The sequence below is a fragment of the Oncorhynchus clarkii genome, chromosome 16, assembly GCF_045791955.1.
Source record: "Oncorhynchus clarkii lewisi isolate Uvic-CL-2024 chromosome 16, UVic_Ocla_1.0, whole genome shotgun sequence".
NCBI classification, from domain to species: domain Eukaryota; kingdom Metazoa; phylum Chordata; class Actinopteri; order Salmoniformes; family Salmonidae; genus Oncorhynchus; species Oncorhynchus clarkii.
This window is the reverse complement of record NC_092162.1, coordinates 49515820-49538521: the sequence shown is the minus strand read 5'-3', so window position 1 is coordinate 49538521 and position 22702 is coordinate 49515820. Positions and strand designations below refer to the sequence as shown.

The 22702-nt window shown below is 42.4% G+C and overlaps 1 protein-coding gene across 1 annotated transcript in view; it reads right to left on the bottom strand.

Moving 5' to 3' along the window:
* LOC139367676 (nephronophthisis 4) overlaps positions 1–22702 on the bottom strand; it is a 190914-nt gene that overhangs the window by 140018 nt on the left and 28194 nt on the right. The window contains exons 3-5 of the mRNA XM_071105959.1: positions 14706–14875; positions 10996–11060; positions 3408–3557 (exon numbers count right to left, since the gene is read on the bottom strand). Coding sequence (XP_070962060.1) covers positions 3408–3557; positions 10996–11060; positions 14706–14875 — 385 coding nt within the window. The remainder of the gene's footprint in view (positions 1–3407; positions 3558–10995; positions 11061–14705; positions 14876–22702) is intronic.

Below are 22702 nucleotides of genomic sequence, written 5' to 3'. Positions count from 1 at the left end.
CCAAATCCAGACCTCCATGGGTTGATAAATTTGATTTCCATTGATAATTTTTGTGTGATTTTGTTGTCAGCACATTCAACTATGTAAAGAAAAAAGTATTTAATAAGAATATTTCATTCATTCAGATCTAGGATGTGTTATTTTAGTGTTCCCTTTATTTTTTTGAGCAGTGTATATACTTTGACAAAAAAAGTGACTTATTGACTTAAATCACTGTGCGACATTAATGGGAAAGCTCCAGGCATTGTCTTTCAGTTTAAAAAAAGTTAATTTCTGCTGGTACTTTAAACCTCCTATGCTCCTTTGAGACCCCTCTTTCAAAGTCACTGAGACCTCATGGTAGCCAACATAATGGACAACTGAACATTTTTAAACATGACTCAAAGTATGATGGGATGTTAATTGCTTAATTAACTCAGAAACCACACCTGTGTGGAAGCACCTGCTTTCAATATATAACTCAAGTGTTTCCTTTATTTTGGCAGTTAACTGTAGCTTCATGGAACCAAGTGTAACAGTGACTCTCCATTTTAATCTGTTTTAATCATGTTTAATGAAGTTCCTGTTAGCCAGAGCTGACTTCATGTACAATTAAGTCTGTCGGTCCTCATGCTCATGTTCACAAAATGGATGTTTGGGGTTTATTTGAAACTTGTTTGTTCTCGGTCTGAAGGACTCCAATGCTAGGAGTCATTGATAAGACAGAGCATGCCCTGATGTCCTATGTGCAAAGTATACAGTCGTGGCCAAAAGTTTTGAGAATGAAACAATATTAATTTTCAAAGTTTGCTGCTTCAGTGTCTTTAGATATTTTTGTCAGATGTTACTATGGAAGACTGAAGTATAGTTACAAGCATTTCATAAGTGTCAAATGCTTTTATTGACAATTACATGAAGTTGATGCAAAGAGTCGATATTTGCAGTGTTGACCCTTCTTTTTCAAGACCTCTGCAAACCGCCCAGGCATACTGTCATTTAACTTCTGGGCCACATCCTAACTGATGGCAGCCCATTCTTGCATAATCAATGATTGGAGTTTGTGGGGTTTTGTTTGTCCAACTGCCTCTTGAGGATTGACCACAAGTTCTCAATGGGATTAAGGTCTGGGGAGTTTCCTGGCCATGGACCCAAAATATCGATGTTTTGTTCCCCGAGCCACTTTTGCCTTTTTTTGGCAAGGTTTTCCATCATGCTGGAAAGGGCATTGTTCGTCACCAAACTGTTCCTGGATGGTTGGGAGAAGTTGCTCTCAGGGGATGTGTTGGTACCATTCTTTATTCATGGCTGTGTTCTTAGGCAAAATTGTAAGTGAGCCCACTCCCTTGGCTGAGAAGCAACCCCATACATGAATGGTCTCAGGATGCTTTACTGTTGGCATGACACAGGACTGATGGTAGTGCTCACCTTGTCTTCCCCGGACAAGCTTTTTTCCGGATGCCCCAAACAATCGGAAAGGGGATTCATCAGAGAAAATGACTTTACCCCAGTCCTCAGCAGTCCAATCCCTGTACCTTTTGCAGAATATCAGTCTGTCCCTGATGTTTTTCCCTGAAGAGAAGTGGCTTCTTTCCTGCCCTTCTTGACACAAGGCCATCCTCCAAAAGTCTTTGCCTCACTGTGCACTCACACCTGCCTGCTGCCATTCCTGAGCAAGCTCTGTACTGGTGGTGCCCCGATCCGCAGCTGAATCAACTTTAGGAGATGGTCCTGGCGCTTGCTGGACTTTCTTGGGTGCCCTGAAGTCTTCCTCACAACAATTGAACCGCTCTCCTTGAAGTTCTTGATGACGGCACGTGTTTCCTTGCAGGTAACCATGGTTGGCAGAGGAAAAACAATGATTCCAAGCACCACCCTCCTTTTGAAGCTTCCAGTCTGTTATTCAAACTCAATCAGCATGACAGAGTTATCTCCGGCCTTGTCCTCGTCAACACTCACACCTATGTTAACGAGATAATCACTGACATGATGTCAGCTGGTCCTTTTTTGGCAGTGCTGAAATGCAGTGGAAATGTTTTTTGGGGATTCAGTTCATTTGCATGGCAAAGAGGGACGGGACTTTGCAATTAATTGCAATTCATCTGATCACTCTTCAAAACATTCTGGAGTATATGCAAATTTCCATCATACAAACTGAGGCAGCAGACTGTGAAAATTAATATTGGTGTCATTCTCAACTTTTGGCCACGACTGTAGTGTGGACCCACAGCTTCATTCTTTAATGCGTTTCTAAAGAGTTTACTTTGCCACGGATAGCTGCATACGCACCACAACTACAGCTGAATCACTTGCCCATCGATTGAACTAAGCCAACAGTGTCGGTCCTGAACTATTTATGAGATAGGCCTGAGTATCAGTGCCTAAGATCCCACAACTCAGATAACACTAGTTATTTAAAAAAAAAAAAAAAAAGTATGAGGGACAATGGATAAGCTGTGATTGTCAGTGAAGCTGCTTGCCGCCGTGTACTACAGCAATCACCTCTTTCAAACACCTCAGACACCAAATCTCGGGTGATTATACTCGTCAGCAGTACAAAGCGGCAGCGAATGTGAATGAACTAAATGCAGGTCCAACATCCAGACAGTGGCAGCTTACTGTAGGTCGGTATGCTTATAGACCCAGAACAGGAAATAGAGGATTAAGCTACCAAAAACCTTCCACGGACTCATCTTATAATAAACCCCACACTGTCAAACGGCATTACTGTACATCCTTGTATAAACTTGGTTTTACGCAACATTTCAACTTTGGAGGATGATTAAAAAAAAGTGTGTTTTGAGAGATAGCTTCCTTGAGAAATCCTGTGAAGACAACTACCTAGATGAAATGAGAACGCTGTCGCGAAATCCTCCCACTGTCGAACATAGTGGCCCGAATGGAGAACGCATTTCAAATCATTCCATTTTGAGTGTGAGTTTCGATTAAAGCCCAAATGAGAGCAGCTGATTGTCTATTAAATGTTTACATTCCCAGCGCCTCTGATTAGTTTTTTTCAATTTGGAGACGGTGCTAAGTGGTTGAAGGATTACCTCCAGATTGCACTATGGGATTCTTTCAAATGGCTTTACTGAGGTGTTTTTCAGTCAAATATTTATATAAATTCAGCAGACGATTACATTACAAAAGCCTTTAAAATTAGTTTGAACTAAGGTAAGCAAATGCATTACTGGATTAACAAAGGAACTGGCGGTAGTTTTATTTTTGTTAATTAGTTTTTATTTTTGTTTTCCGGTTTGATGTTTTGTTAGTTGGTGTGCGGAAATCCTCAAAATATATTGGCCTGCCAAGTTACAACATCACATATATTGAGACATGACATAGCTTGACAATGGGCCGCCTACTGCAAATAACAACAATGTTAACTATATGAGGGAAGCACTGGCCTGCGGTTTCCACTGTAGTCTTACCTGTAGGGGAGGGCGTAACCCCAGGGATGTTCTCATCTCCAGACACCAGCATGTTCTGGGGGAAGAGGTGCATGGCAGGTGCTAGAGCAGGGTGAGGCTTCAAGCTGCACACCAAATGAGCACCATCGATGGGCCTCAACAGCTTGTTCTCTACACGGACAGAAAAAACACAACATAACACACAGCACATTGTTTTAATCAATATTCCTTTTATCGCAAGAACTTTCATATTACTGGCAATGTCACCAGAGGACTTAATGTTCCGCTACTCTGTAAATGAATATATGATTCCAATCAGCTTTATAGGGGACATGTAGTAATGCCTGTCACGCGCTCCTCACAAACAACTGTCACTCGTCCTGCCGGTGTTAAATAGGCTGCTGTTCCATTTCTAAATATTCTATTTGGCTGCCGAGACCCAGGTCCATGCTCCATTACGTTGGGGGGCTGTTTGCAGGCGAACCTGGGCATGTGATTTGCGAAATGACAGCATGGAAAAGCATTCCCTCGTCCCCTGAGAGGATATGAAAGAGGAGCGCGGGCGGCTGCTTAGGAAATGGCTCTGTGATGTGAGGGATGGGTTGACACGTCGATCCTTCAAACAGTCATCCAATGAAAAACCCGGCCCCATGATGCTTTTCATCAACACACAGTCGACGGTGTTGAGCAACAACCTGAGAAAGGCTGCACAGTGAATTTCATGGGTTCTGTGTGTTCAGCAGTACATCCCAAGATCTCTGCCTTGGAATGCGTGGTGATCGCTCACTCTGACAGCTCTGATAATTACATCTTCAAAGGAGACAGTGATGATCATTAATCGAAGCTCTATTCACTCCCAGTGACCGCCTCTTTATCAGGTTGACAGTGATGATGTATTTTGGAAGCGCCTCCCAATAGGACATTTGGAAAGGTTGATAGGGTTAACTGATGACGGGTTGGTTTATATTCAAGTCAATAATCAATGTAAACATGGGGGGGAGGGGGGGGGAAGGTGGGAGTGACAGTGTGTTACACCTCCATGGCATCATACATCTCCCCTGAGTGGTACACTACATCACCAAAAGTATGTGGACACCCCTTCAAATTAGTGGATTCGGCTATTTCAGTACACAGCCATTGCTGACAGGTGTATAAAATCATGCACACAGCCATGTAATCTCCATAGACAAACATTGGAAGAAGAATGGCCTTACTGAAGAACTCAATCAACATGGCACCGTCATAGGATGCCACCTTTCCAACAAGTCAGTTCAGCAAATTTCTACCTTGCTAGAGATGTCCCATTCAACTGTAAGTGCTGTTATTGTGAAGTGGAAAATGTCTAGGAGCAACAGCGGCTCAGCAGCAAAGTGGTAGGCCACACAAGCTCACAGAACGGGACCGCCGAGTGCATAAGCGCGTACAAATCGTCCGTCCTTGGATGCAAGACTCACTACCGAGTTCCAAACTGCCTCTGGAAGCAACGTTGGCACAATAACTATTCGTCAGGAGCTTCATGAAATGGGTTTCCATGGCCGATCAGCCGCACACAAGCCTAAGATCACCATGCCCAGTGCCAAGCGTCAGCTGGAGTGGTGTAAAGCTTGCCGACTCTGGAGCAGTGGAAACGCGTTCTCTGGAGTGATGAATCATGCTTCACCATCTGTCAGTCTGACAAACAAATCTGGGTTTGGTGGATGCCAAGAGAACCGTACCTGACCCAATGCATAGTGGCAACTGTAAAGTTTGGTGGAGGGGGAATAATGGCCCAGGGTTGTTTTTCATGGTTCGGGCTAGGCCCCTTAGTTCCAGTGAAGGGAAATCTTAATGCTAAAGCATACAATGAAATTCTAGACAATTCTGTGCTTCTAATTTTGTGGCAAAAGTTTAGGGAAGGCCCTTTCCTGTTCCACCATGACAATGCTCCCGTGCACAAAGCGAGGTCCATACTGAAATGGTTTGTCGAGATTGGTGTGGAAGAACTTGACCGGCCTGCACAGAGCCCTGACCTCAAGCCCATTGAACACCTTTGGGATGAATTGGAATGCCGACTGCGAGCCAGGCCTAATCGTCCAACATCAGTGCCTGAGCTCACTAATGCTCTTGTGGCTGAATGGAAGCAAGTCCCCGCAGCAATGTTCCAACATCTAGTGGAAAGCCTTCCCAGAAGAGAGGAAGCTGTTATAGCAGCAAAGGGGGGACCAACTCCATATTAATGCCCATGATTTTGGAATGAAATGTTCAACGAGCACTTTTGGTCGTGTAGTTTGTTTGATTAGGGCTCAAACCTGGTTTACAGTTGTTTCCTCCATTGTTGTGCAAATGTGCAGGTACGCTACTTTGGGTTAATTTCACATCCATCAATTCCATCTTTACAATATGAAACTGTACTGGATGGATGTTCATTTAAAGTGCTCTCACTGTGCAGTCATATTATAATTTTGTCTCTTCCAATTCCAGCAACAGGGCCCAGGGGTCCAACCATAGCTCCAAATGAAGGTTGGTACAATGTTGTAGGAGGGTAGGAGCCTTGGAGGATTAATTTCCAATATATGTCCACAATCCAATATCTATATCAGCAGCAGGAAGCTTTAAGCCATTCCTATAGGCCTCAGAACCTCCAAAGCCAATGATAGGGATTTCAGAGTTAAAGCGGTGAAAAAAGAGGAGGAGTATATCCCTGTTCCCCGAACCGTCTCACCCCAACCTTTAACTTCCTCTGACAGGCGGCTGCTCGCAAATTCACTTCATCAGGGGAAAACTGCTTAACTCAAAATGGTGCACTCAAATGTGATAAAAAAGTGAACAGAACACTCAAACATGGTTTGAGGACGTCGTTGAAGCCACAGCTACACTTGCTGCGCTGCAATTTCAGCATACGGCAGTGCTTTCATGGAAAACTGGCTCTTGCTGTAGTGGTAAAAAAAAAATATGGAGGCGTAAAAATGAAACGTTCAAAGCGTCTAGCTAGCTGAACACAGATGGGCGCACAGGTGTCGAGATCTCGGTAACTTTTTCATCATTTATTTCATATTATTCATAATGCATCAAGCTTGCCTCTCTGACGCAGCACATGGATTAGGGACTCCAGAAATTCTTCAAGCAGACATCTTGGTACCTTAGTGTCAGGCGAGCAAACTTGGCAGGAGATGAAGCGGAGGTAAAAATGGAAAGGTAGATCAGCAGCATCAGAGGGCTGGTGGATTTCCAAGGGTGAAGGGGAAGAAACCGCGTAATAATCAAGATGAAAAGCAGATGGACTCCATGTGAAAAGAGGGGCTTTACGGGCAAAGTCAAACACTGTTGCATTGATTCAGGCTATTCAAAAGGAGAAACAAAATAGCAGATTCCGATAGAGTAGCAGTGATGGCTCAACCGAATGCTTTCAGTACAGTGATCATTAAAACATATTTTACATTTCAGCCCTACATTCAACCCTGCATCGATTGCGTTTCCGCCATGATGACAAGCTAAAACCCAAGGCACTTTCCAGTCCGTGGCAGCAGTGGATTTCAATACGGTAATGTGAACACAATGTAGTCTCACTGCACCAAGGATCACTGTGCCATCTGGTTGCCCCCCATTCCCAGAGTGGGCCCCAGAGCAGCCCATTTTCCCCCGTCTCTTTCTCCCCCTCTGCCTCCCTTCCTTCTCATACTCTGCTTCCCTCCCGGTCAGATTGGGGCTTAGGTAAGCCAAGAAGTAACACCATCTCCTCCATGATCCCTCTACCCCCCAAGGTCCGTCAAGGAGAAGAGCTTCAGTGGGCCCCAGAGCGACCCCATATCTTCCTTCCCCACCCCCCTTCTCTTGTTTCCCCAGGTGGCACCGGCAGAGGGGCTTAGGTGGCGGCTGGCCGGGGCTCGGCAGGAGAACACAGACTGAGGAGGCTGGCAAGCAGAGCAGCACAGAGGCTCCCTTGGTTGCCACGGTCCCTGTCCCCCCTCCTCCTGGCATTGAATAACCCCTACCCCAGGCACTCTACCTGGCATGCTGGGCACACACACGTGCAACGTGGTCATGCACACAGACACACAGTGCTGACTTGACAGGCTGACTGGAGGGGCCCCATATGAAGAGCCCTGCACAGGCATGAATTTTAATGCACGAGCCCTATCCATGCCTGTGACGTTCAGGCCCTACCCAGGTCCGATTTCTTTTGACAAATTTAAGACCCAGCCCGAAAATCTGAAATAACTTCCTTTGTTAGTATCCATTAGCTACTCGTCTCAGTCTGTCCTCCCCCTCCCTGCACTGCTTGCCTTGCATGTGCTCTGCTGCTGTGTGAGTATCCATAGCAACAGCCCCGCCTTGACCTGTTCAATGACGAGAGATAAGTGTTAACTAGCTACTTTACGTCACTCTAAACTCCGGAAAATTATTATTTTCTGTGAAATCATTTCTCCTGTCGACTCTGACAATGTTGTGGTATTATATTTGATGAGGTTGAAGCACTTCTGACACCATGTTATGATCTTAGTAAGATATCACTGTAGGCTACTGCTCAGCAGAGCACGAGCAAATGGCTCAGATTCAAAATGTTAGTGATCAATTTAGTGATGCCCTGCCCGTACCCTAGTAATTGATGAAAAGAACTGTCCGTAACCCGATGTATAGTGTCGGAGCCGTCGGCCTCGGACCGGGTAGCAGCGCTCTACCCAGGTGTAGACTGTGCACTCCAGACCCGTCTTCCTGTATATATGTCTGTCTGTCTCTATCGGGATGATTAGACAGGAGTGGAGGCTAGATTGAGGAGTACACACTAGAGGAGAAGTGAGAGGTATACTGGAGGACATTGTACTCAAAATCCTGTCTCAGTGGGAAGAAAATACCACATATTATACCACAAGTAACTAATGTTGAAGCAATGCCTCTTTTGAACTCTTCATTTCACAGCACGTCCTCATCGAGGTAAACAACACTTTTCTTCAAGTGTGAAGAAGAAAATATGCTCTCTTCCATTGAATAGCAGATGAAGCTCTTCCTCAAGAGAACAGGACAATACACGATTGCTGGCCTTCGGCTCCAGAAATAAGGCTCCATTGTGAAAATTAATAGGGTTTCCTTTGTTTGGTCTTGTTATCCAAAGCAGCAAGGTAAACAGCTGTCCTCCTCCTGCCGTGTGTGTGAGGAAGAGAGATGCCTGAACATGAAAGCACGCATCGTCGACACGGCCTGAGTGAAAACAAAAAAGGCATCCTACCCCCCAACAGACACTATTTTAATAATTAAATGTACACAAAAGTCCATTTGAGAGAAAGATGCCTTTCCAATATTCATGTGACAAGATAGCAAACACTGCTTCTTGGGATTATAGATGTAGGATCTTAATTTGATCACACTGTTGCAGGAGAACCTTCCTGCAATACAGGATATTTCAAACTTAGTGTATTTAAGGTTTAAAAAAAGCTTCTGAAGATTTCAATTTTCAGACTAGATTTTCCCTAAAAATGTAGCAATCCCTAAACATTTTTTAAATTATAATCCACATTTCCTGCTGCTGCAGGATTACTTTCCTGCTGTAGCAAACTGGCTCAAATTAAGATTCTACATCTGTATGTTGTTATTCATACATGAGCACAGGGGTTCCCAAACTTTTTTGGACCACGGCCTCATTTAGAGATTAAAAAAATTATGCGACAACCACCATGTAAAAAAAGTGATGTAATCAATACAATGTTTCATTTTTTCATTGAGGCTACGAGTATTACAAATCAGCCTGACCGTACTTTTGACAGCATTTCAATCTGAAGGAAGTATGGTTTGAAGTGACAAATGCATCAGAAAGGCATTGGGAAGTTCAGAAGATCATCACGCAATAATTTTGTATGATCTTCTGTATAATCAAATTAAATGTATTTATAAAGCCATTCCCCACATCAGATGTCACAAAGTGCTTATACAGAAACCCAGCCTCGAACCCAAAACAGCAAGCAATGCAGGTTTAGAAGCACGGCTAGGAAAAACTCCCTAGAAAAGGCAGGAACCTAGGAAGAAACCTAGAGAGGAACCAGGCTCTGAGGAGTGGCCAGTCCTCTTCTGGCTGTGCCGGGTGGAGATTATAAGAGTACATGGCCGTTAAGGCCAGATTTGTTCTTCAAGATGTCCAAACATGTATACATGACCAGCAGGGTCAAATAATAATCACAGTGGTTTTAGAGGGTGCAATAGGTAGAATAATGATTCATTCCCCCCCCCCCCCCCCCAGTCTGATTTAGTGCCTATTCTTGTCCACTCTTTTCTAATGAGTTCTGTGCAGCTTATGGCATTGTAGAGGGAAACAGACACATGCGTGTTCCTGCAAGTATTCTCCTTCAGTGATGGGGTCATACTATTTTGTAGCTTATACCGTTCAAAAGATAGAACCACTTTGGTAGTAAGAAAACAGAAATTGCTCTGTTTATTACAACCACATCTAGTGGCTACCGAGGTTATATGAACCAAGCATACAAAAAAACTTTTTTTGCAGTTTCTCTTGTGACCCCCTTTTCAAATCCGGTGACTCCACATGGGGTCACAACCGCTGGTTTGGGAAACCCGGCATTAGTAAATTGTACTTGGCAATTCTTTGCATTACATTGGTATTATTCCGTCACTGTAAGGCCTTTTTTCATATTCATAGGAATGACATTCCTGAAGGGCCTGAAATGAGCTCGATAGCAACAGAGTGACTGGTGAATGTTTTTGGAGTAAAGAGCCCATTTCAGGCCACAGCCTAAGTGTAGACTATAATATGGAAGATACAGCATCTTCTTGTTGATAGTGTATACTGCACCCAGTGGAATAAAATGTTAACACAATTAAATATTGCACAGCTGAATAAGGTAGGCCTATTCTAACATGGTTCAAATGGAAGATGTGGTTAACACACGCTAAAGTTGTGTTCACTCCATTTGAATTGGCTGAGATGGTTGTGGCTCACTAGACTTACTAAATGTTAGGGTTGTGATACCAGTATCGTAATATTTTTTCCATGGCAAAGATGAAAACACAAAGCAGGCTAAACTCTTTGGTCCTTTAAAAACCTGTTGTATGTAAAATATTGTGTGCTATATCTTGGAAAATAAATAAATGTGACTCGATGACTGTTTTCCTAAAGTTAAAACCGCTTTGTGTTTTGTTTACTTGCCACGATACTAACAAGTATCGCGATAGTGGTATTGTCCCGGCCCGACTAAATATGATACATGTAATCAGACAGTGGCACCGCCTTTCCCAATTAAGAAAGCTTTGTCATTGGCACTCGGGCGCTGAGATCTTTATTAAACACAGCAGACAAAACACAGTGTAATTATAATCAACACAATTGGGGCCCACTACACTTGGATTAGAGTGTGTCTGCAAGGGTTCCTCGGAGACTCAATGTTGACATCAACTAGTTGAATTAAATTGCGAAGCGGACCGCAGCGTTTCTGAGGCAAGGTAAGATCTAGCTTAGTGTATCGCCTGTGTGTGTCAAATGGCATCCTATTCCCTTTATAGTGCAAATCTGGACCAGGCCCCATAAAAAGTAGTGCACTATAAAGGGAACAGGGTGCCATTTGGGACGCACCCTTAGTGGTTGTTGAACAGTGTGCTGTTGTAAGAGAGCATATAAAAAGACACTTACGCTCTATAGGGTCCCTCACTAGTGGATGGAGTAGGGTCCTTGGTGTTCCGTGGTGCATACTTAGCCTAGGGACAACAACAACAAAAATGACGTTGAGAATCAATCAAAACAAGATGGACAAAGAGTGAATCACAATAGACACTGATACATTTTCTTAGAATAGCTTCTTGTGTGTCTATTATACGTTTTTCAGGTTTATCTGTGTTCTGTGGCTGTTAGACGACTAAGACGGGTGTCTCATTAAACACAAAGTGCAAGGCACTTCTCTGTCTGTAAGGTTAGGCTATGTGCAGGAGGCAGGAGTATTGGAAAGTTCAAATCATTTGAACTTGGCGCTTGGGCTGGGCGATATGGCCCAAACATCATATCTGGATTTTTTCAAATGTATTTGTGATTCATGACATACAGTACCAGTCAAACGTTTGGACACACCTACTCATTCCAGAGTTTTACTTTATTTTTTACTATTTTCTACATTGTAGAATAACAGTGAAGACATCAAAACTATGAAATAACACATGGAATTATGTAGTAACCAAATAAAGTGTTAAACAAATCAAAATATATTTATATTTGAGATTCTTAAAATAGCCACCATTTGCCTTGATGGCAGCTTTGCACACTCTTGGCATCCTCTCAACCAGTTTCATGAGGTAGTCACCTGGAATGCATTTCAATTAACTGGTGTACCTTGTTCAAAGTCAATTTGTGGAATTTCTTTCCTTCTTATTACCTTTGTGACAAGGTAGGGGTGGTATACAGGGCTAGCTTCTATTTGGTAAAATACCAAGTCCATATTATGGCAAAGATAAACGACAGCCCTTCATTACTTTAAGACAAAGGTCAGTCAGTGTGGAAAATTTTGAGAATTTTTTACGTTTCTTCAAGTGCAGTTGCAAAAACTATCAAGCGCTACGATGAAACTGGCTCTTATGAAGACCGCCACAGGAAAGGAAGACCCAGAGTTACCTCTGCTGAAGAGGATAAGTTCATTAGAGTTAACTGCACCTAAGATTGCTCCCCAAATAAATGCTTCACAGAGTTCAAGTAACAGACACATCTCAACATCAACTGTTCAGAGGAGACTGTGTAAAACAGGCCTTCATGGTTGAATTCCTGAAAAGAAACCACTACTAAAGGACACCAATAAGAAGAAAACTTGCTTGGACCAAGAAACACGAGCAATGGACATTAGACTGGTGGAAATCTGTCCTTTGGTCTGATGAGACCAAAATGTATATTTTTGGTTCCAACCGCCGTGTTATTGTGAGACGTAGAGTAGGTGAACGGATGATCTCCGCATGTGTGGTTCCCAAAGTGAAGCATGGAGGAGGAGGTGTGATGGTGTGCTTTGCTGGTGACACGGTTTGTGATTTATTTAGAATTCAAAAGGCACACTTAAACAGCATGGCTACCACAGCATTCTGCAGCGATACGCCAAACCATCTGGGTTGCTCTTAGAGGGACTATCATTTGTTTTTCAACAGGACAATGACCCAAAACACACTTCCAGGCTGTGTAAGGGCTATTTGACCAAGGAGAGATTGAGTGCTGCATCATAATCACCTGACCTAAACCCAAATTGGGATGAGTTGGACCGCAGAGTGAAGAAAAAGCAGCCAAAAAGTGCTCAGCATGTGTGGGAACTCCTTCAAGACTGTTGGAAGAGCATTCCTCTTGAAGCTGGTTGATAGAATGCCAAGAGTGTGCAAAGCTGTCATCAAGGTAAAGGGTGGCTACCTTGAAAAATCTAAAATATCAAATATATATATATTTGGGTTACTACATGATTCCATATGTGTTATTTCATAGTGTTGATGTCGTCACGATTATTCTACAATGTAGAAAATAGTAAAAATAAAGAAAACCCCTTGAATAAGTAGGTGTTTCCAAACTTTTGACTGGTGCTCAAAATAAGCGTTGTACACATAAAAGGTCAAATACACTGCATTTTAAACAGTCCGTAATAATCGAATGAATTCAGGACTTGTGAAGTTATACCTAGGCTATAACTATAAGCCTTCCACAACCATAAAGACCCACCAATAATTTAATTATTTTATCAAAATAGTTTAACCTGCTTTATTTGCAATAATCAATGATCTGGTTTTCAAGGTTGTCTATGAAAATGCCCTTTTTTGTTAAATGTAACTAGAACCATGCATAATGCACATTCACTAATAATGACTAACTTCTTGTCGTAGGCATTAGACTACAGAAAATTAACACAGGTCTCACCAACAATCTCTGAAGTCCACGTGCTAGTGATTAGCCAGCTTCAAGTTTAGCCAAAGCCCAACTTGGATCTATTTGCTAGCTAACAAGGATGAACAGTTGATTTGTTATGAACACACCCTTCTGTCGGTCTCCAACTGTTTGAACAGCATGCTGGCCTGTCCACTTTGTTCAGATGTTGAAATAAAGTGGTCTACCTTATTTCTCAGAATGAGAACGAGTTGCCAACTCCTTATATAATTGTGTCTTATGCTTATTGCACATTTATACATAACAGACTAGACAGCTAGTATGACAGCCTGGCTAAAATGCTGCTCGCGGTATGTGGTAACCCCAATGCCGTGTGCGACAAACTGAGCATTCATTTTCCAGAATCAATGTTCATTGATACTCCTGTTTTGTTGGTGTCTGCTCTGTGCACAATTTGAGTAGTTGAGACATAAAAAGGGTATCATTAGAAAAGGTCATTTCTCTTTTACAGTAAAATAATGTCTTAATGTGTTTCAGTGTCCATATGACCCATTCTGTTGGATCAAACCTCAAATGCAAATAGCAAGCTGAAACCGCTTGTCAGAGAGGAAGATGTGATCTCTCAACTTTGTTAGCCTGAGGGGCTTGGTGTCTGTGTAACTCAGAGGAAGAGGCAAAGCAAAGAGTGAGCTAAAATCTGTCCAAAATAAGGCCAATGCGTTTCTATGGGGTTATTTTGGACCTAAGCTTGTTGACTGCCTTTCCGCCTTTGGGACAACACCCATTGTAAGGGTGGAGACATCTTGCATCTTGTCATTATATAAAGATCTCTGTTGTAAATGGGAAGGTGCATAGAGGACCGAAAGAGACGAGACCAAAAATACAACACGAGAACAAGCAGACAACCACTCATGAAAAAGAAAAATAACAAAAACCTTGATTCTCATTAAAACATACATTTAGAAGGAATTAAATATATCGCTCAGCCCTACTCGGAGCCCCCAAATACTCTCGGCACGTGACACTGATATAAATGCCACCCTTCAGAGCCTATGCTCCTCCTCCAAAGGAAAACCAATGGCTGGCCCAATGCTGTTGATGCAAATTTACTGCGAAACTCCCTAAGGCTAATAGAGGTAGAAGTATACATTAATAATACACGTATTATACCTGTCGGTTTTAAGTGTTACACAACATTAAACAGACCTATTTCCTACAAGGAAAAGTACACTGGATTTTTTCTTCCCTCAATGACGGAAGGGGTCTTGATTCAGTATCAATCAATTCAGGAATCAAATATTTTTCTATTGTTGAATTTACATTTAAATTCATCTTCCTTCGTGTGCTAAATTGATGGTGAATTGACCTCAACCCTGTAGTGGTCTAGACAACAGACTAACTACAAGTTGATAATCTCCCATGATAATCCTTCACATGGCTCTTGATGGGAAAATTCTGAGACTGTAATTAAGGTGTGTGTTGTGTATCGGGACATAGATAATCACCTTCTGTCCCCCTCGGTGGCCTGAGGTTCTGTCATGCTGGAGAAGAGGTGCAGGATGGCGAAGCCACACCCCAGTGCATGCTGGGAGCCCTCTGCCCTGGGCTGTAACGCCACCAGCTCCACCACGGCCACCACACTTGGCAGACGCAGAGAGGTGTGGAGGTACACCACCTTCAATGGAACACACACAGGACAAGACATGTTTGAATGAGTGAGTGAGTGCCAAAATCAGTAGTATTGAGGTTAAACAGTGGGGTACGCAAAAGAAAACAGACGGGCACAATTTATCATGAACTACTACACCACAAGGTAAAATAAAAGTGAGCTAGTACAGAGCGATAAATGCCTTTTGAGGACAGTTCGGTTAAAAAAAATTATAATCTATCACGGTTTTTGATTTAGTTTCCATAAAATAAAATGCAAAATTAAAACAATTAATAAAAGTCCCATGATGGTATTATCCATAATTTATTATATAATTTCAGTTGTGTATATTAGATTTGCTTTATTCGCTGACTTTATTTCATTCCAAGTCATCATCTCATCTCTGTAAAGCTGCTGCCTATGCTGTCTGACAAAATCAATATTTTAGTAGTTCTTCAAAATAAATAAGGTATATTTTTGACTGCTAAAAACAAACGATCAATTGCTTCGATCATGCATTTTCAGGCAGATACCTCAAAGCAACTGCTCTCTATCCCTCTCGATCGTGCATTCTTCCGTCTCCCTCTCCATGTCTGCCCCACACTAAACTAACGTAGCAGGCGTAATAGAAACACACAGACCAGACAAGTAGGCCCGCAATGGATTATGGTCATTGTAATTAATTACCTCGGTTTCTGCGCTAAACTACTTTGCTGGTGACATGACATGCTTTGCTGGTGACACTGTCTGTGATTTATTTAGAATTCAAGGCACACTTAACCAGCATGGCTACCACAGCATTCTGCAGCGATACGCCATCCCATCTGGTTTGCTCTTAGTGGGACTATAATTTGTTTTTTAATGACCCAACACACCTCCAGGCTGTATAAGGGCTATTTGACCAAGAAGGAGAGTCATGGAGTGCTGCATCAGATGATCACCTGACCTCAACCCAATTGAAATGGTTTGGGATGAGTTGGACCACAGAGTGAAGGAAAAGCAGCCAACAAGTGCTCAGCATATGTGGGAACTCCATCAAGACTGTTGGAAAAGCATTCTAGGTGAAGCTGGTTGAGAGAATGCCATGAGTGTGTAAAGCTATCATTAAGACAGGTGGCTAGCTTGAAGGATCTAAAATATATTTTTATTTGTTTGACACTTTTTGGTTACCACATGTATTATTTCATAGTTTTGAGGTCTTCACTATTTTTCTACAATGTAGAAAATAGTAAAGAAAAACCCTTGAATGAGTAGGTGTGGCCAAACGTTTGACTGGTACTCTATGTTGAATATTGGCCTGTTGGAAAGTACAACTCCCTACTACAATCGCACAGTTCTGTCTTGATCTGATTTATTTCTAGAGAAAGCGAGTGTTCATCTCAAAGTTAACTGAATGACTGACACATTGAGATACAGATGAACTACATATTAAATTCAGGTACTTATGATAAATGTAGGTATTATTGCACTTGATGTGAAGAAACAGAAACATACACTTTCAAAGAGAAAGAGCCGTGGGTGTGAAGAATATGGACGAAGTGGGTGAAGAAGATATCAGAAAATCACACCTTTATTTTCAAGCAAAGAGGTAGCCAAAGTCCTCACATTCATTTTGATAATAACAAGTATTTTCAATAGCTTAATGCAGTTAGTATGGGGTGATTCTTTCTCATGAAAACACGTGTTCTTTTATATTTGTCCTTTTTGGTGAAATTGTCTCTGGGTATGCCAGTGCAGTCTGTCTCCAGATATTTCCCTGGTTTGTAAATGAGAGCCAAACAGACACCCAGGGTTGCAGAGATCCTATCTCATTGGGGGGAGGAGAGCATCAACTATAGCATCCTAATAAAGAAGGCAGGGGCTTTTTGGAAATTCTCACTTAACTTCAAAATAGTGGATTCGGCTATTTCAGCCACACCTGTTGCTGACAGGTGTATAAAATCGCTCGCACAGCCATGCATTCTCCAAAGACAAACATTGGCAGTAGACTTTCAACATGGCACAGTAATAGGATGCCACCTTTCAAACAAGTCAATTTGTCAAATTTCTGAACTACTAGAGCTGCCCCGGTCAACTGTCAGTGTTGTTATTGTGAAGTGGAAACATCTAGGAGCAACAATGGCTCAGCCGTGAAGTGGTAGGGCACACAAGCTCACAGAGCAGGACCGGCGAGTGCTGAAGCGCTTAGTGCGTAAAAATCGTCTGTCCTCAGTTGCAACACTCACTACAGAGGTTCAAACTGCATCTGGAAGCAATGTCAGTACAAGAACAGAGCTTCATGAAATGGGTTTCCATGGCCAAGCAGCTGCTCACAAGCCTAAGATCAAAGCTCATTGCCAAGTGTCGGCTGGAGTGGTGTAAATCTCGCCACCATTGAACTCTGGAGCAGTGGAAACGTGTTCTATGGAGTGATGAATCAGGCTTCATCATCTGGCGGTCCGACGGACGAATCTGGGTTTGGCGGCTGCCAGGAGGACACTACCTGCCCGAATGCATAGTGCCAACTGTAAAGTTTGGTGGAGGAGGCCCCTTAGTTCGTGTGAAGGGACATCTTAATGCTACAGATTAAAATGACATTCTAGACAATTCTGTGCTTCCACCTTTGTGGCAACAGTTTGGGGAAGGCCCTTTCAGCCTAGTGGTTAAAGCGTTGGGCCAGTACCCGAAAGGTTGCTGGATCAAATCCCCGAGCTGACAAGGTAAAAATCTGCTGTTCTGCCCCTGAACAAGGCAGTTAACCCACTGTTCCCTGGGCGCCGAAGACGTGGATGTCGATTAAGGCAGCCCCCCGCACATCTCTGATTGAGGGGTTGGGTTAAATGTGGAAGACACGTTTCATTTGAAGGCATTCAGCTGTACAAATGACTAGGTATCCCCCTTTCCTCTTTCAGCATGACAATGCCCCGTGCACAAAGCAAAGTCCATACAGAAATGGTTGGTCTAGATCAGTGTGGAAGAACTTGACTGGCCTGCACAGAGCCCTGACCTCAACCCCATCAACACAGTTGGGATGAATTGGAACGCAGACTGCGAGCCAGGCCTAATCGCTCAATATCAGTGCCTGACCTCAATAATGCTGGTGGCTGAATGGAAGCAAGTCCCTGCAGCAATGTTCCAACATCTAGTGGAAAGCCTTCCCAGAAGAGTGGAGGCTGTTACAGCAGCAAAGGGGGGGACCAACTCCATATTAATGCCCATGATTTTGGAATGAGCAGGTGTCCAAATACTTTGGTCATGTATTGTATTTCCCGAAAGAGCATTGCTAGCCTATGCCTTCATAACAAATTAGACTAGGAGAATAATAATATAGGTAAAAATAACCATCTTCGATGCCACACACAGCCTACAAGTCTATATTTGCATTGCTTTAAATGTACAGCATGAGAGTTAAGCATGGTAAATTAGCCAACACACTCTATGATCTATTGGTCCCGTAAGCCTGTTTGTTTCTAACATCCAGAACAGGAAAAATGTAATTGAGTGAAAGACGACAAGAGGTAAGCAAGCTTGAAATACAGAGGCAATTTCTGATGACCCCCCTTGCCTCAGCCTGTTCATTTTTACTCTGTCGGCTGCTCCGAGTAGGCGGAGATGTATTCAAATTTTAAACCACAGGGGCATCGCATTTTACCCACATCAATCTTTTATCTTCGCCATTTAGTGCACAACATGTTTTAACTCAAAATCACCTCCTGGACGTTTTTCAAATGCAGCTGCATAAAAATGGAGAGAAGTGAGAGGTAAAAAAAAGGAAAGAGAGAAAGAGGTTGGCTTGTCAGCCAAGCCTTTGCTATTCGGAGGATAGCATCAAGTACATTGTGCCTCGCAGTTTAAAGATCTAGACTTGGTACATGATTCATCATTAACACATTGTGCACTTGACCTTGTCAAGAACAATTCAATGATCCAGAAAATGATGGTTGACAATGTCTTAGAATTCTGCATGGCTGACTGAATTAGTATGGAGAAATACACTACTAAAACACCATGGAAGAGTGTGTGTCCCCCCAAAGAATGTATTTAATTCAATATCCATATATTGAAAACTTTCCCTCTACTTGGTTTGAATCCATATTCAAACCAAGTAGGAATCCATATTTTAGGAATCCATATTTTCTATAATGTTTACTCAAGTTTACTTCCCTGCGATAATACTGATTTGAATTGTGGTGGACATGGTTCAGAACATGGATTTCCAATTCAAAGACGGAGTCCTCCTTTGTCGAGAACTTCTCTTTGATTCTCCTCCAAATTGATTCCCTTCCAATTCCTCTAAATTCAGCCAAAGGTATATTTTCCATAACCCAAAATATTGTACTTTTCAGGTTGTGTACAAAACTGAAAGTAAAAAACGCAAAAACGAAACTTCATAACAGGAAGAATAGAACAGATCTACCGCTTCTTAGACTTGCTTCAATGAGAATTACAGATCTATTGAACTGTGAATTTGGTTGGGTTGCACAAAAAGTTACATATTGCAGTTTTTTTTTTTATTAAATAAAGATTGGTCCACAACAATGCTTAAACCACATCAGGAGACCACTTTTAAGGTCTGGGAAAAAAATAGAAGACTTTTGGATTTATGGGTGTAGTGATCTTTTAAATGAAGTGCAACAATGTTCCTGTAGCGCTCATGTGGTTGCAGAGTTACCAAAACAATTTTCAAAATGTGATGCAATTTATAATGACATCATTCTGCCAAGTAGGCATAGGCTACTTTTGTAGGTTTTTGGGAAAGCCTTTCCATGTCTACCAGAATAAGTTTATCATTAGGGTTATCGCTAACAGCTGTTCATGTGCGAGCACTGCATACACACAGACAGGGCACTCCTGTGCCGTTTCAAAAAGTTGCAGGAAAATACAAAAAACTGATGCTAACTGACTGAACAGAGGGAAGCCTATCCTCGGTAAAAAGGCACATGAGAGCCAACTACAGTTTGCTAAAAGGACTCTCAGACCATGAACTGAAATAAGTTCACACACACACACAACCAAACTGAAATAAGTTTTCCCCTTTAGCATACTTACTCAGATTAATATACTGTGTTGTTATTAGGGGTGTGACAACCTGGCTATACTTCTAATCGTATACATAAATTGACAGTTGATAATCGTGATCGGAAAAAACTGAAGTGTTTATTATGCCTAAGTAGATGTCAAAATATGTATCTCCCTGCAGGGTTACAGTCCAAAAAAATCTGTAGATTAGGAGCAGAGGGCTTGGAGGTGTCTGCGTGTCATGTCCTCAAAACTTGCAGCGGCCAGACAAGTTTGCTGTAACTCAGAATGCGCATTAACGTTTCTTCCTCTTTTCTACGTTGTGTAATAATTTTTTTTAAAGACAGGAAGCGAAGTGTTTGCAATAACATCTTCGGTATGCATTGTGTGATTTTAACCAATTATGAGTAGGTCTTATGTGGAAACACTTATCTTCCGCTATCTTTTTTCCTACAAAACATAGTATAGAAATCTGCCTTTTCACATATGTTGATGTTGGGGTGGTGCTGGAGAGGATGTATATGAAGCAGGAAAAAAATGACATTTTGAATTAAAACAGTGTAAAAGTAGCATGCTAAAAAATAACTAGATGGTAACATTACATGAAGTAAAGTTGTTGAATTCAGAAAGTATTCAGACCCCTTCACTTTTTCCAATTTGTTATATTATAGCCTTATTCTAAAATGGATTAAATAAAACCTCATCAATGTACACAATACCCCATCAAAAATATTGGGAAAAAAACACACAAAAAACAACAGAAATACCCTACTTACATAAGAATTCAGACCCTTTGATTGTCAGTAGAGCTCCGAGACAGGATTGAGGCAAGGCACAGATCTGAGGATGGTACCAAAACATTTCTGCAGCATTGAAGGTTCCCAAGAACACAGTGGCCTCCAACATGATTAAATGGAAGAGGTTTGGAACCACCAAGACTTTTCCTAGAGCTGGCCACCCGGCCAAACTGAACAAACGGGGGAGAAGGCCCTTGGTCTGGAAGGTGACCAAGAACCTGATGGTCACTCTGACAGAGCTCCAGAGTTTTTCTGTGGAGATGGGAGAACCTTCCAAAAGGACAACCATCTCTGCAGCACTCCGCCAATCAGGCCTTTATGGTAGAGTGGCCAGAGGGAAGCCTATCCTCGGTAAAAAGGCACATGAGAGCCATCTTAGAGTTTGCTAAAAAGGACTCTCAGACCATGAGAAACAAAATGATCTAGTCTGATGAAACCAAGATGGAAATTTTTGGTATGAATGCCAAGCATCACGTCTGGAGGAAACCAAGCACCGCTCATCACCTGACCAATACCATCCCTACGGTGAAGAATGGTGGTGATAGCATCATGCTGTGGGGATGTTTTTCAGCGACAGGGACTGGGAGACTAGTCAGGAATGAGTAAAAGATGAACGGAGCAAAGTAAAGAGAGATCCTTGATGAAAACCTGCTCCAGAGCGCTCAGGACCTCAGATTGGGGCCAAAGTTCACCTTCCAACAGGACAACGACCCTAAGCACACAGCCAAGACAACGCAAGAGTGGCTTTGGGGCAAGTCTCTGAATGTCCTTGAGTGACGCAACCAGAGCCTAGACATGAACCCGATCTAACATCTCTGGAATGACCTGAAAATAGCTGTGCAGTCATCCCCATCCAAACTGACAGAGCTTGAGAGAATCTGCATATAAGAATGGGAGAACCTCCCCAAATCCAGGTGTGCCATGCTTGTAGCATCATACCCAAGAAGACTCAAGGCTATAATCGCTGCCAAAGGTGCTTCAACAAAGTACTGAGTAAACGGTCTGAATAGTTATAGTTGAAGTCGGAAGTTTACATACACCTTAGCAAAATACATTTAAACTCAGTTTTCACAATTCCTGACATTTAATCCTAGTAACAATTCCCTGTCTTAGGTCAGTTAGGATCACCCTTCATTTTAAGAATGTGAAATGTCAGAAAAATAGTAGAGAATTATTTATTTCAGCTTTTTTTTCTTTCATCACATTCCCAGTGGGTCAGAAGTTTACATCCACTCAATTCGCATTTGGTAGCATTGCCTTTCAATTGTTGAACTTGGGTCAAAGGTTGCGGGTAGCCTTCCACAAGCTTCCCACAATAAGTTGGGTGAATTCTGGCACATTCCTCCTGACAGAGCTGGTGTAACTGAGTCAGGTTTGTAGGCCTCCTTGCTCGCACACGCTTTTTCAGATCTGCCCACAAATTCTCTATAGGATTGATGTCAGGGCTTTGTGATGGCCACTCCAATACCTTGACTTTGTTGTCCTAAAGCCATTTTGCTAGAACTTTGGAAATATGCTTGGAGGCATTGTCCATTTGGAAGACCCATTTGCGACCAAGCTTTAACTTCCTGACTGATGTCGTGAGATGTTGCTTCAATATATCCACATAATGTTTCTGCCTCATGATGCCATCTATTTTGTGAAGTGCACCAGTCCCTCCTGCAGCAAAGCACCCCCACAACATGTTGCTTCCACCCTCGTGCTTCACGGTTGGGATGGTGTTCTTCAGCTTGCAAGCCTCCCCATTTTCCCTCAAAACATAACAATGGTCATTATGGCCAAGCAGTTCTATTTTTGTTTCATCAGACCAGAGAAAATTTCTCCAAAAAGTACGATATTTGTCTCCATGTGCAGTTGCAAACCGTAGTCTGGCTTTTTTATGGCGGTTTTGGAGCAGTGGCTTGTTCCTTGCTGAGCGGCCTTTCAAGTTATGTCGATATAGGACTCGTTTACTGTGGATATAGATACTTTTGTACCCGTTTCCTCCAGCATCTTCACATGGTCCTTTGCTGTTGTTCTGGGATGATTTGCACTTTTTGCACCAAAGTACATTCATCTT